This window comes from Bombus vosnesenskii, unplaced genomic scaffold (genome assembly GCF_011952255.1).
Source record: "Bombus vosnesenskii isolate JDL3184/JDL3185 unplaced genomic scaffold, Bvos_JDL3184-5_v1.1 scf7180000013299, whole genome shotgun sequence".
Classification (NCBI taxonomy): Eukaryota; Metazoa; Arthropoda; class Insecta; order Hymenoptera; family Apidae; genus Bombus; species Bombus vosnesenskii.
In genome coordinates, this window is record NW_022882949.1 from 1,228,064 (window position 1) to 1,242,132 (window position 14,069).

Below are 14,069 nucleotides of genomic sequence, written 5' to 3' on the forward strand. Positions count from 1 at the left end.
TGATAGGTTCGGGTCCGGTGGTAACCGGACTACGGCATTCATACACGAACGAGAGATCGTGCGTGACTGGTCGGCCGGTATATAGTCGGTTTATAGCTGCGAGTGTGCGTCCGTGTGTATGTGCCCCTAACCTGCTCGTACGTGTGCAGAGATTAGCGTGTATTGAGCGGGCGTGCACGTGCGCTACCGCAGCCGTGTCTGTCTGTGTGCCACGCTCCCGAGCCAGGAGACAACGAAACAATGGAACGTCGTCGTCGTCTCGAGTCCGAGTAGCGAGGCAAGCGGGTGGATTGTACTTGGTCTGCTTGTTCGTTCGGGTCTCGTACATCCACGAAACCGTACATGCACCGGGGATTTCTGAAGACGGTTTTCAGGCTCCCAGCGGTTCGAGAACCGCTTGCTCGTGACTGCCCCCTGGCGTACTTGTTTCTCAGTAGAGGCCGGGCTGCGACCAAGGAGGAACGCTTTGTGTGTTGGCCTGGAGAGATTCGTGAAACGTTCACATTGTGAAAGTTTGTTAACGCGTGTGTTTACTACTGTGTTTCGTCAGAAGTTTTATATGAAAATAAAACATAAAGTACATCTAGATTATATACATCACCGTGATCATAACGAGGGTGTTTTTAAAGCGCGCGTGAGAATCGTCGATCGATACTGGATCACGGTAGCCAAGGAAACGCACAGAACGAATCACCCGGCATGTGAGTGTACATAAGTACATATATCTTTCCACGAGCAGTGTTTACCGACAGAAGAGACGAATTTCGTATGGAATCGGTATCATTCGTTGATCTTCGTCCCTGGAAAACTAATTGTAAAACGCGCCTCATGGGATCGTAATCGCAGTAATCGTCCACTGATTGTCACACCGATGTGCCTGTGTGTCCTTTGGCTCATTTGAAACCTTAAGTTTGTACAATCGACGAGTGATTATCGATTCGTTCGAATAAATGAATCGGGTGTATTTAAGTGTTCATGATTTAAGAAATCCGTGCAGTCGACGCACTTTCTTTGGTTTGGTGTCGCCGCCTTGTACTCTCTCGCTCCCTTTCATCTTGCATTCCCTTCGACCATCCTCCTGTCCCTATCCTCTCTTTGCGATCCTCTCTTTCTGTTTTTCTCACTATCTTCGTCTACCTCTCGCTCCTTGTCGCTCCTTTCTCTACTCCATTCCTCGGTCGACCGGTCTCTCAAGGGGGCGTGCTTGGCCACATTCAACAATGAGCGAACGCAAAACTATCTAAGCACGAGGCGCGAACGAATGGTTCTCCCTGTGTTTTCTGACTGTGTGTGGCCCGATCTTTGCCCCGCGAGTGTGTTTACTCCCGTGATACGGTCGCTCGACCCCTTTTTTCCGGATTTCAAATGGATTCACAACGGTCAATAATAACTTAACCAGAGGATCGCCTTTTCAGCGTACATCACTTTTCCGCAAGGTAAGTGTACCAATGTTGTTATCTTGTGTATATATCTTCTTTTCGAGTAACAGTAAGGATTTCGTTTATTTTAATAAGGTTATGTTTAGTATTAATGAAATATATCGTTCTGAAACACACTGAATCGCTTCTAATATATACGATAGCTTACGAAATTATTTAAATACTTATAGAAGCTTTTTATGAATACGTTATATGTTATACAACATACTAGTAATGTGAGGAGACTGAGTTATCATTGTACATAAATGTTTTCTGTGACAAGTGCTCAAATATTTTTGAAGTTTGAATTACTTTGAACATGATTTTATTCCTTAAACCTTTATAAGGCTCGGCAAGTCTTAAAATTCTTGATACATATATAATTATTTGTTTGTGTTCAGAACAATTTGCGTGTACGTCGAATACAAGGAACAGTTGAAATCTGTGATACCCAGACGATTCATGGAATAGATAAAATTTACAGTGTGCTCAACTTCAACTTTTTGAACCTTAGCTCCCACTATCGAAATTAATAAAAACAAATGGGGGTTCCCTGAAGCAATGTAATAACAGTTCACAGTTTTAAAAAAATGGAGGGGGCGACAGCTAAAAAATTTATTATAAGATCTATCCAATTATTCGAATTGCCATGTCTTCCGATGCATCCGAATAAACGGAGATTCGGCGTAGTCTCCATGCTTTTTTGTAACACGTTGCTTCGATGTGCGCGGTATCGTCATGTATTAACTGAACTGATCTGATCATTTCAATGAACTTCTTAAACCAAAAAGACTCTTGCAAAAAGAAGTTAACTTTCAGCGAGGTTTTCTTTAATCCTATTAAATTGCCAAATTACTTGTCAAATCGATAATGTTTCTTTCGAACAAGTTTCTCAATCCGGATCGAACGTGTGCGTCTGTTCGCAGACTGTGCGTCGCGGTGTATCGACTTTGATTCATAATCTTTGAACCAATAGGTATCATGTTCCCATTTCGAAATATCATTACTTCGTGTGATAGATCGTGAGAAACGTTACGGGTCTATGAAGATAGTTATCGTTCTTAGAGATATCGACACACGGTCACGCTAAAAACGAAAATCCTTGTTGTTATTATTGTAGAATTCTATTTATTTGAACTTATGGTAGGACAAACAGTTCACGGAACTGGAATTCATATAGTGGATACTTTTCATAAACTTCTCAATTTTATTACGTCAGTCCTCTTGCACAATAATTCACCAAATAATAATAGTAGTGAATTGACAAGTAAACCATAGATTATGAATTTTTCTTTTACGATTTTATAATTTTTCATCAAGTAGGATAGTCAATATCGATAAAGTCGAAATCATACGATCAAGTAACCTATAACATATAAAATTGACTCGGATAATTTCATTCTTATTATTATTAAACTCATTACAACTGGATAAAGGCAGAATTATAACCTCTAAAGTTCATTTGAAAAATTTCATTCGTTTCATTATTAAACTCGCTAGAGCTACGTAAGGATATTTTATTAATAGTAGTAATTTATAACTTATATAATTTCATCGGTAATATTAGCTGAATTGCGCAAGGAAGTTCAAGGTATGTGATTAGTGTCCAATTTAAAAACGTCCAACATTATATTAAATCTTTTTTTAATTCATCTATTTTCTTTTCAATTTATATGTTTATACAATCTAACTCCTGAATGCACCGTATATATAATAGTTAATTAATCCTCTCTATCTCCTACCTATGATTTGTACCATATAATAGAAATTTAAATAAGTGGATTGAATCGACAATTCATTTAATCAAGCACGAAACTTTCATCCCAATAGAAGTAGTTCCGCTAAATCTTTTTTCTCTGTTTCTTCTTCAAATAATTCGAGGGAATAATCTACTAGTATAGAAGCGAATAATTGAGCACGGACACATGTCCGAGAGTCAGGTTCAACCAAATTGGACACGCTTTGACTTTGAGAAGCCCCTCTTTCAGCTTAATTCGGGATGAAACGAAATAGAACCCCGGACGAAAAGCTGGCGTGACGCGTAAAGAACCTTTCCGACAGAGGGATTTTAGAAACGTGTTTCCTTCAAATGCCACCGCGTGGATGTCGTTAGTCGCGATCGCAAAGTATGTATTTTGGGTATGTGATAGTTAGTTAAAGTCAGAGAAATCGACGTCATCGATGGGCCCTTCTTCCCGCATCGTCTTGGATGCTGTCCAAAAATACCGACGACCGCTGAAAGTATGCGTATATTCATGGTCGAGACACGATATAACGGAAATGATATTTCAGTACGGAGAACCTTGTGCGTTTGATCGCGTTGAGTGATGTATGCCTTAGGAAGCGACCTCGGTGATATTGACATGACAATGACGATAAAATTGAAAGTATATAGGATGTGTTTGTAATATACGTATTACTACATTATATACGAATGTATCAGCTCTTTTTGTAAAATTCTTTTTAAATTACTTTTTGTTACATTGAAATTAACCACTAGAATAAATTCTATAGAATTAGAATATTTAATATATTTCATGTGCCCTGTATAATTATATCTAAACACTGACGATAATATAATTGTGTAAAGAACTTTATTTAAATATCTTATTTATCATCTTCCTTCGATTCGCTTAGGTAAACAATGCGAGTAAACTGACTACGTATAACGGAGAATGCGGAATATTGAATGAAAATGTTGTTAGTTGATATTCAATATTTGACATCATAAATACAAATCATGTAGACGTTATCATAAATATTTACTAGGTAGAATTCTATCTTTATCGGCAGAATAAATTCAAATGAAATCGCAGTTTATCGTAAACAGTCTGAAGAGACGTTTAAAGCCGTCATAAGTCTCGAGGCAATTGTATGGTCTACGTAATTAAGGCAAATGGTTCATCAACTTGGGCAACGTAAGGCGGATGCGGCGAATTCCTTTATGAAATTAGTCTGTTATATATAGTTATTACTGCTGTGGGAGGAAATGTTTAAGGAAATAATATTTTCGTATAATTTGATTTTTTCATCATTAAATTTGGTCCTACAAAGTTAACTTAAGAGTTATTGAGTATTATGTTAGAGATCGTAACCGACGTATTATGTTGGTCAATATAATTGGAATATTATCTCTGTTACATACTCAATTCTTTATAACTGTTACTTATATTATTATATCTAAATTACAACATTGAATTCTTAATATTTAGAAACAATTTTCTATTAAAGCTATTCTTTATTGAATTCTTGTTTATTGAATATATTGAAATCTATAAAATTTCCAATAGATCACGTTGCTATGACAACGGTCGTAATAAGCATGCGCAACATCAGTGCGTTCGCGTCCATCGACCAAACAAAAAAACGCGGGAAGAAGCATGATTTATGTACCACACAGAAATTAAATTCATCAATTTCGCGTTTTGAAAACTTTTTATTTTTTAATATCAGATATAGCATTTAATTACTTATGAAATAAACGATTAGAATATGATAGGATAATAAACAATAGCGTTGCGATTGAATAATTTTTGTATGAATTGTAACATAACCTATCTCGTGGTTCCTTATTCTGTACGTACGCATTACCGCCATTTTAGTGTCAATAATTTCGATTGACGTACTTGATCAAAAAAGAATTATGACTTCAGTCAAATCACTTTGCCTGGTAATTGACTGCATTAACGTCAAGTGGGCAGGTGAAGATAGACACCAATCGTTTATCATGCAAGACCAGTGTGCTGCCCCTATTTTCTTCGTTCTGGCAGCTACATTCCTTTACACATTCTACGTAATTCGAATTTTAATTAAATGAAACATTTAAATGAAACACCTACAATCGTATTAATTTCGTTGCCGTAGAAATAATATTAATACGGTTGTAGGTGTTTCATTTAAAATAATTATTCATTTAAAATATATATACACATGATGTATTAAATATGGATTTCCACTGTTTTCTTAATAGTTTAAAAGCAACGTTTAGTAATTTCATGGGAAATTCCTAGATTTTCGTAATTGTTCACTATAAACTCTCACGTTACAGAGATTTATTGGTAGACGAATTTTTTAATTTCGATATATTGGGTTGGCAACTAAGTGATTGCGGATTTTGTCAATACCACTTAATGACACTTAATTGCCAACCCAATAATTCAACGGTTCTATCTTACGGAGACTTAGACAAGTTCTTGAATTTCAAAATGGTTCCCATGATCCAACGGGTGTCAAAATCTTCGCGAGTACATTTTTTTCCAACAACGTGTAATTATTATTATCGTGTATCATTGCCAATGATAAATCGACTAATTTCTATCATTATTATCGTAATGCGCAGGGAAACATGTACGCGAGCGTCGCAAATAACACACGTTTATCTTGTTAGCTGGATCTCACACCCGACGTACATTATTACACGACGTTGCGTGTGTAGGGTGTTAGCGAATTATATGCTGCGTTTTGAATCTCAATCGTCGAGTTCTTACGGCACATCACGTCCCACACCTGTGTCTTCTTTTTTCTTTCGCTGCCACTAGGAGAAATCAGGCACGATCTTATCGCGCGTTTAACACACGACTTCGCTTCTTCCTTTAATTTCGTCTCTCGCCTAGATGTCGCGCGGAAAACTTCCGTTTACAAAGTTAACTTACCCAAATATATTCTTGGAAATTCCATTTCTTGCGAAGAGAAAGTACTCTTGCAACTTTTGCCCCTTATCCACGTAGAAGTAAGTCCGAGTATTAAAATTCCTCGATGAACAAGCCTTTTGCAACTTTTATCTGTGAAACGAAATTGCCGAGTCGAAGTTAAAATTTCCTTTCCACAGAAACCACTTCGTAGCTTTTATCTTTAATTTTTATGTAAGTTGAAACTTTTATTTCTTGTCTTCTTCGTGCTTCAACAGACACGATATAGAAAAAATTTCAGGAGGGTCTTCAAAATTATTTTAATGACCCAATTCTCTTGTTTGTGAAGATCGTCCGGCACGTTATTCAAGTACAGGAGAATAATGATACGTTTCTCGTTGAAAATCGTGTAGACTGTAGATCATTTACGAAGTTCAAAGAACACGTACGTATATACACATATACAGGATTATGTTGCACGCGTCGCTGAATTTCTTTGAAGGGATCGAGTGTGTCGTCGATCGACGTTGCTTTTTCCTGCGATTATGCTCTGTCGCGTTTTCTTTCGCCAGACACGCGAACGTGCGTTCGTATGAAACATGTAAAAAGACGATTCGCGATGAAAGCGAGGATCCAAGATACAAGTCGACTAGGGAACGTGCTTATTATATGCAACGTATTAATAAGGTTACGAAATATATATGTTAAGATAATAGGATTATAAGTCTAATTTGAAATTAGTTGTTGGATTATCTTAAGCGATTAAATAACAATTTAGGTTAGGTTTCAGCTAGGTTATTTAATTTGAATTTCATTTATACCTTCTATTTTACGTAATAAGTATCATTGATGGATTTTGTTACGTAAAATAAAGTAAAGTAACTTAACCTAGATTCTAAAATTGACTCAGCTTAACTTGACGTAGCCTAAGCTGTTGGAAGTCACGTATGATTTAAAAATATTATAATAGTTAGGGATTAAGATTTAATACTTCCTTACGTTGAACGTATTGTGATTTAATGACACACACGGAATGAAGTTTGTACGAAACTAGGAATTCTAGGTTAGAACAGCATGGCGTCAGCGAGACTTAGTTCCCAATTTAGAGAATTCAAGTGGTTCGGTTATTCTTGATTTTTATTGTGAATTCTAGTGGTTATATATAGGATAAGGCTTTTTTAATAGCAGAACGAGTTAAGTTATTTTTCCAGGAGCTACAAATCGAATATGCGAAGAGAAAGCAAATATATTTTGAAGATGCAATAAACAAAAATGAGTAATAATGGTAGATGGTATGGTTTTTCCAGAAAAAGTGAAAGAACGATGAAAAAGAGGCGCATTAATTGAACGATAATCAGAACGATGCATCATGGCTTCGTCTTTAGGGGGACCAGGAATGGCGTCAGGTGTCCCGTCACCGCGAAGAGTCAACCTGGAGTTTCCACCACCTCCACCTTATCCACCGCCTCACAGCCAGGTATAATTTTCAGCATGCAATGTTAAACCTTATACAGCTTATGTCGTACGCACAATTCTAATGCGATCTAATGTGAATTCGAATGCGCGTATAATTTTAACCTGTATGTAGAATCAGTCTTGCCATTGCTTTGAATCAGAATTAAAGTATCTATATGTAATTAATATATATTAAGTATTATACATTTACCAACTACGAATCTCAAGGATGATACATAACCTCATTGTTTGCTACAGAAATTAGAAATTGTAATTGTTTGAATTTTTAATTATTTTAGGAAATTATGTTTAATACTCAGTTTAATATAGGAGTTTTAATACTAATAATATGAAGGATATTAGTCATCATTTTATTAAAATTCCAATCATGACCACTTAATTTAATATACCACTTGGCATCGTCCATTGCATACGTATGTACAAATTAGTCGTGCACCTAATAATCTATAACGCGATCACGTGCTCGATGATTTCTAGTATTCAATTATACAAGAGTGATTCTATGTTTTGAATAGATAATTAAGCCAATTACATACATATACGAAATTTTTACAATTTACCATCACTAAGTTACTAAAATTTATGAAATTGCTAAAAATTGGAAAGTTACAAAATTAAGATTATTCGGAATTAGGAGATCGCAGAATTTAAATTATTAAGAATTAAAAAATTGGGAAATTGTTAAAAATATAATTCCATTCTTTAGACATCAATTTATCGCTACAAAATTACATTACTCCATACGATTACTATAACAACTAATATTGTTTTCCGTTCTTTCAGATGGCCTGCCCTGGATTGGTGGATCCTGGATCGGTAGCGTCACCGATGGCGAGTTCTGCTCATCAGCATCCCCTTCAGGATTATTCATATGCTTACTTCGAACCTGGACCGAGTCGGCTGCATGGCACATATCCGGCGGAAGTTGGCCTGAATCGTGTGCAGCCACAACAACAGCAACAATTGCGCGCAGATTCGTTCAAGAGACACACATACATGACACGATATGGGACAGAGGAGAATATTTACGAGGAGATATCGGAGATCAAGTGAGAAATTCATTATAAAACTTAATTATTCGTAAATAATAGCTTTCCAGCCAAAATATAGCGTGCACGAGCATGGAGGAAATGAAGCTAGAGTTTCTGCTTGTCAATTTAAGGGAGAATTTGCTATAACCTTGGAATTAACAGAGAGTAACAGTAGCGCGTGAGAACGCGATCGATCGAAAACAAAAAAGACATAATATTCGTAATAATGGCATGCGTTAGATAAGTATCGGATTTATGTTATGTTATGAGACTTTAATTGAAGGTTAATATGGGAAGAGCAGAGTCTTACCCGTCGTTCAAGTCAACCGGTTTCTTTAGCGACTTTTTTTCTGATGGTTTATCGGATAACATCCTTTGGGCGGGTTTCCATTACCTAGAGAACAGTTCATATAATGATTCTTTAAAAGATGATTCTGATAAAAGATGATTTAAAAGATGAATTTTAGACATTCATTGTAGCGACCATGTTCCATTCGAGTATTAACAAGTAAGATTCTTATGCATTTGTAGACTTCGTATATAAGAATATTAGAATCTTACTAAGAATAGAAACTAAAAATTTAATTCACCAAAAATCGACCAATTTCCACTTTCCAAGAAAATTTACACAATTAAATTTAGGACAATTTAATTTAGGGCCAATAGCTTCCAATAAACATTCTCAACAATAAAAGGTGCTTAATAGCAAAATAAATAACCTGGCGAATAATTAAGTTAAATCTTGAATATTGAATTCACTGCAGAGTCGATCGATTTTTCCATTTATAATATTTACTACTTTAAAGACGATGGATATTATTGCATGACAGGAAGACGGTGTTAGCTTTCAAGGGAAAAAGACCCGAAGCACGCGAGCTTCATACGGTCGATAGGAACGCCGATGATGATAGTCGCGGTAGAATTACGTTTCATTCAATCTAAACGATGATGAATACGCACGTTCATTCGCCTCGATGCAAAGTGAACTTCAACTGGCGCGAGTTGAACGCGAGGTTCAAGTGGACAACGAGCTTCTCCTCCTGCTCGACCACTTGGCCCGATTCGACGAATTCCCTGCACCGGATGCCATCAGACTTAACGATTAAAGTCGCAAACAATAAGAAAACAACCCCGAGTTTATGGTTACGAGTGTCTAACACCGTTTGTCATAATGGTGCGCTCCGAAACATATGGTCGAATACTGACCTCACTCTGTACATACATATATCCTTTCGTTTCTCAAAAATAAGTAAATAAATAAAGTCAAGTTTCATTTATTCATACTTAATGTCAGAAGCTTAATATAATATAAATCTATAGACAGTGTATGGGTGTAACAAGAATAAATCGAAACAATATTATATCTTTCTAATTTATTTTTGCTAGATCTAATTTTCTTTCTTGTGAAATATCTTGGAAATTAAATGAGCACTACTGTATCTGAAAGCATCAATAAGTTTTGAAAAATTTGGAAAAACAATTCTTGAAAGGCTTACAGTGACAAATTTGAAAGTTCTAAAAATTTGTATGGATATTGAATATAATTAAAAATATTCATAATATTCTATAATTAATATTGTATTTATTAATATTAATAATTAAATAAGAAATAAAAGTAGTTAAATTATATCTTATATATATAGTCATAATAATCTTGCAATAATTGAAATATATCTCGTGAACTTTGAGGAATTCTCTTAATATCAATTACTTTAATAACTATGAATCATTGCTGAACGATTATCGGTCATCCACAAACAATCGCTTTATATGATTTCACATTGTATATGCAAGAGGGAAACGTATGTAAATACTAATGGAGAACTCGAATTCATTAGCAGACAATGTCACCGAGCGTTGCATGGTTCGAGAAGATCCCTAGTGGCGGAAGAGGTACGACGAGTTCAGTCACGGCATCGTCGAGTACTCGGGGAATTGAATTTGAGCGTGGAGGCGATGCTGATGCCTACCGTAGCCGATAACAACGACGAGGACGAGCCACAGGACCAACGAGGGGCGTCCACAGAGGAACTGTTATCCTCGGTCAGTCCCACCGACGACCTCCTTTCGCCTGTTGGCTGTGACATGGACAGCGGCTTCAGTGGAAGCTCCAGTGCAAGTTACAGGTTGATAGAGACACATTGTAATATCGTGTATGTACCTGGTGTGGGTGGACAATTTTTTGGAGCACCGTATACAAACTTTCTATAATTTATTTTGCTTCATTCTTTTTGTGACTTGCTTCTTTATTATTCCTTTTTATTTATATTCATGCTAGAATCCTTTCTTAGGATTTCATATGATTCAAAGATGGATTATCGAAGAATTCATTTATGTATTTATGAGGGAATTCAAGTGTTATACAATCATGTTGAAGATAAACTGTTTCAGATATCTTCAATTGTCTCTGTAGTTCATTGGGATATTACAAAGTATTCTAGAGTAGAGAAAGGATTTAATGCATAGCAATTTTTATGTAGATCATTTTATTGATATTTACTTGCAACTAATTCCTCCTAGAGAATTGTAAATAAATTTTATTCAATTACATGTCATAAAGTGTATATCTTATGATATTTTATACGTACTTTACCTGTATTAAAAAGGAAGTGACCATGAATCAACTACACAGAATAGAAGTTCCTCTATTATCTTGCACTCAAGAAGTGTATAAAAAACATTGCCACCATTAATAAAAAATGGGTCCACGAACTCTTTGTACACACCTCGTACAATTCTAATTCTAAATAATCCTAAAACCAATGAATCTAAAGAAGAAAAAAATTAAGGAAGAAGAAAAGGATCTAAGAATGTTGATTGTTGTTTGTTCAGGTCGGGGCTGGGATCGTTGAGGAGGGGAATGGGCAAGACTAGCACTCCGGAATTAGCGGGCGGACAACGTAAAACGAAAGCGGCTATGATCTGGAAAAAGGGTTGGAAAGGCTGGAAGAAACTGCATTCTTTCGGGAACAATAGCAACAAGACTGGTGAGTCATTCGTACTATTTGCTGGCCCGCATTTATATTGTGCAATTCAGGTTATAGGGAACTCTACGTTATTTAATCGCTATCATAAAAATATTCTGAAATATTATTACAAGCTGCATGTATCCTCTACATACACAACATTTACTAATATATGCAGATATATATATATATATATATGAAATAGTGTTATAGTGAAAGCACAAAATTTAGTAAATGTATATATGTACCAACTACTCAATATATTACACTACATATATTTACATATATGAGATTTTTGCAATAATATTGACTGAGTATAAAAATACTAGGAAGTATATTCATTTACTTTTTGCACTTAGTACATGCATACATTATTAGCAGGTGTGTATTTACTGAGTTAATATATTCATTATAACGTATATACAGGGTATCCCTCAAAGTCCATCATTATCGAATACAGAAAGCAAGTAAAGAATTAATTTAAAATTAATAGCAAGTAAAGAATAAATATTTTAAATGAAATCACGTTTTGAACAAATTTATATTACAGAGAAATACTCAGAGAAAACAATAGTAAAAAATGAAAAAAAGCAAACGATAATTCATAGCGCATTCGATTCAGCTTTTTTCCGTTGGTTACCTCAGCTGTAATAAATCTTTGCTGTAACGAAAGTGTAAGCTGTGGTCAAGCTTCGGTCACGAACTGCTCATGGCTGGGAATTAATTATACTCGCGGCTGTGGCTGTATTAAAAATTCTCGTTGCGCGACTCTCGACTATCGTGCTGCGAATACGAAGCCAGTGGGAGCAAGAAATAGAGGTGTGCAGAGAGAGAAATCTCCAGAAGTGCCGCTCCTTCGTACAAGTGCTTCGAAAAGTATGCAAGGACTTCAGCACATTCGTTTCTATGTGACCAATGTGAAATATTTAAAATTATTACAATTTTCAGTTAACGCTTTCAGTTAAACTTAACTTCAACACATATCTACGTACCTCTAGTACATTTTTAAAATTAGAAATTTAGTATTGCAGCCTATGAATGCTGTTAAACATAAATATAAAATAAACAAATATATCAGATATCTATATCTCACTTGTACTTAAGGCGAGAGATGTTCTAAATTTCTCAGAAATACATCTTTTTCTATACTTTATCACATAAGATCTCGATCCATGACTAATTAGTGGAACTAGTAACCCGCTATGTGTATAATAAATCTCAAAAATTATTATTATTCACTTGCCAATATATACAATAATAGGTATAAATAACCTCAAACACAGATTTTCTACTATCTCAATGTGCAATATACATCTTCAATGCAATGCAATGCAATCAGTATCAATACTAATAGCTAAAATAGCAGAATAATTGGTAAAAGCATATTAATCAGATCCAATACATTGGAATTCCTCCAAATAACAAATGTCTGGAAGAGTAATAAAGCAATTCTCTCCGAGGGCGAGCAGAACTAATTATTTCGAACGGCGTACATTGCCGAATGGAATACACCGCAAAACCTAACCGCAATCTTGATCGATTCCCTCGGCGAACACGTCTGGCCGTGTTCGGAGGCCCATCGAGCACCTTTTGTGCGTTCGTTTCATGGCCCTTTGTCGCGCATAACTGCACAAGTATGCGCAGGCCTTTCTTTCATGGGAACGCTGCCCTCTCCCGGGCTATGACGCAAGCGTTTGGCCCCGTGTGCGCTCGTGTGCATTTGGCGCACGAACCGAGTTAATTATTGGTACTTGGAACGGGTCAGCCGCGGGGTCACTCGGTGGAGAAGCAGATGCGAGACCACGTGCACGCCCAACTCATTCTTTTCTGTCTTTCTTTCTCGCACATTCTTCCCGCTGTCATCTTTCTTCTCTGCTTTGCATCATCTCCGTTTCCATCTCTCTTTATCTCGTTTGAACGAGGGTTTCGCTCGGACGTTGCGCTCAGATTTCTGAACGGTTCTCGATTTGGTTATATGTATTTTTACATGATACATTTGACACTCGGCAGCAAAAATGGGAATTTTTTTTGTAAATGAGAGTTTATAGCGTCAATTTATTCTGCTAAACTGTATTAGCATTAATCTATTAAGAACCAATTAATAGGTTATTATAATTTATAAGTATTGCATATTGTATTGCTGCACTGAATATTCTGTGTTCCTATTCGTCTCAGACAGCAACAGGAATTATCGAGTTTATTAAATGTTAAAGTTGGTATATTTTTGCTCTCATATATTATTTATTTCTTAGAAAGGGATTGATGCGTTGTATATACAGAAAGTTAGAAAACATTATTTTTTATATATGCATTTTATATTATGCAGAGTATTGGGGTTTTTTAATGGTTGGTATGACGGTAATTTTTATATGTATTAGATAATATAATGTGCGTTAAAGATGTTGAGATTAGGTGTTTCGTAGCATCTACTGTCATTTTTGCGTGACTTAAGCTGGGAGTGTCACTGTTGAAGTCGCTAATACATTTATTACCAGACATGTCAGGAACATATATTTTATAGAAACTATAATAGTAGCATCTTTAGTATGT

General features: G+C 35.8%; 1 protein-coding gene across 2 annotated transcripts in view; it reads left to right on the forward strand.

Annotated features, from left to right (window-relative positions):
• The first annotated feature begins 186 nt into the window (after positions 1–186).
• Positions 187–14,069, forward strand: part of LOC117233912 (rho guanine nucleotide exchange factor 10) — a 47,775-nt gene continuing 33,892 nt past the window's right edge. Inside the window, exons 1-5 of one of the 2 annotated variants that reach the window (XM_033494603.1) lie at positions 187–1,436; positions 7,354–7,523; positions 8,306–8,571; positions 10,395–10,679; positions 11,386–11,540. In XM_033494603.1, coding sequence (XP_033350494.1) covers positions 7,416–7,523; positions 8,306–8,571; positions 10,395–10,679; positions 11,386–11,540 — 814 coding nt within the window. In that variant the 5' untranslated portion in view covers positions 187–1,436; positions 7,354–7,415. Of the gene's footprint in view, positions 1,437–7,353; positions 7,524–8,305; positions 8,572–10,391; positions 10,680–11,385; positions 11,541–14,069 lie in introns of both variants that reach the window. The other variant, XM_033494602.1, reaches the window with a different exon arrangement.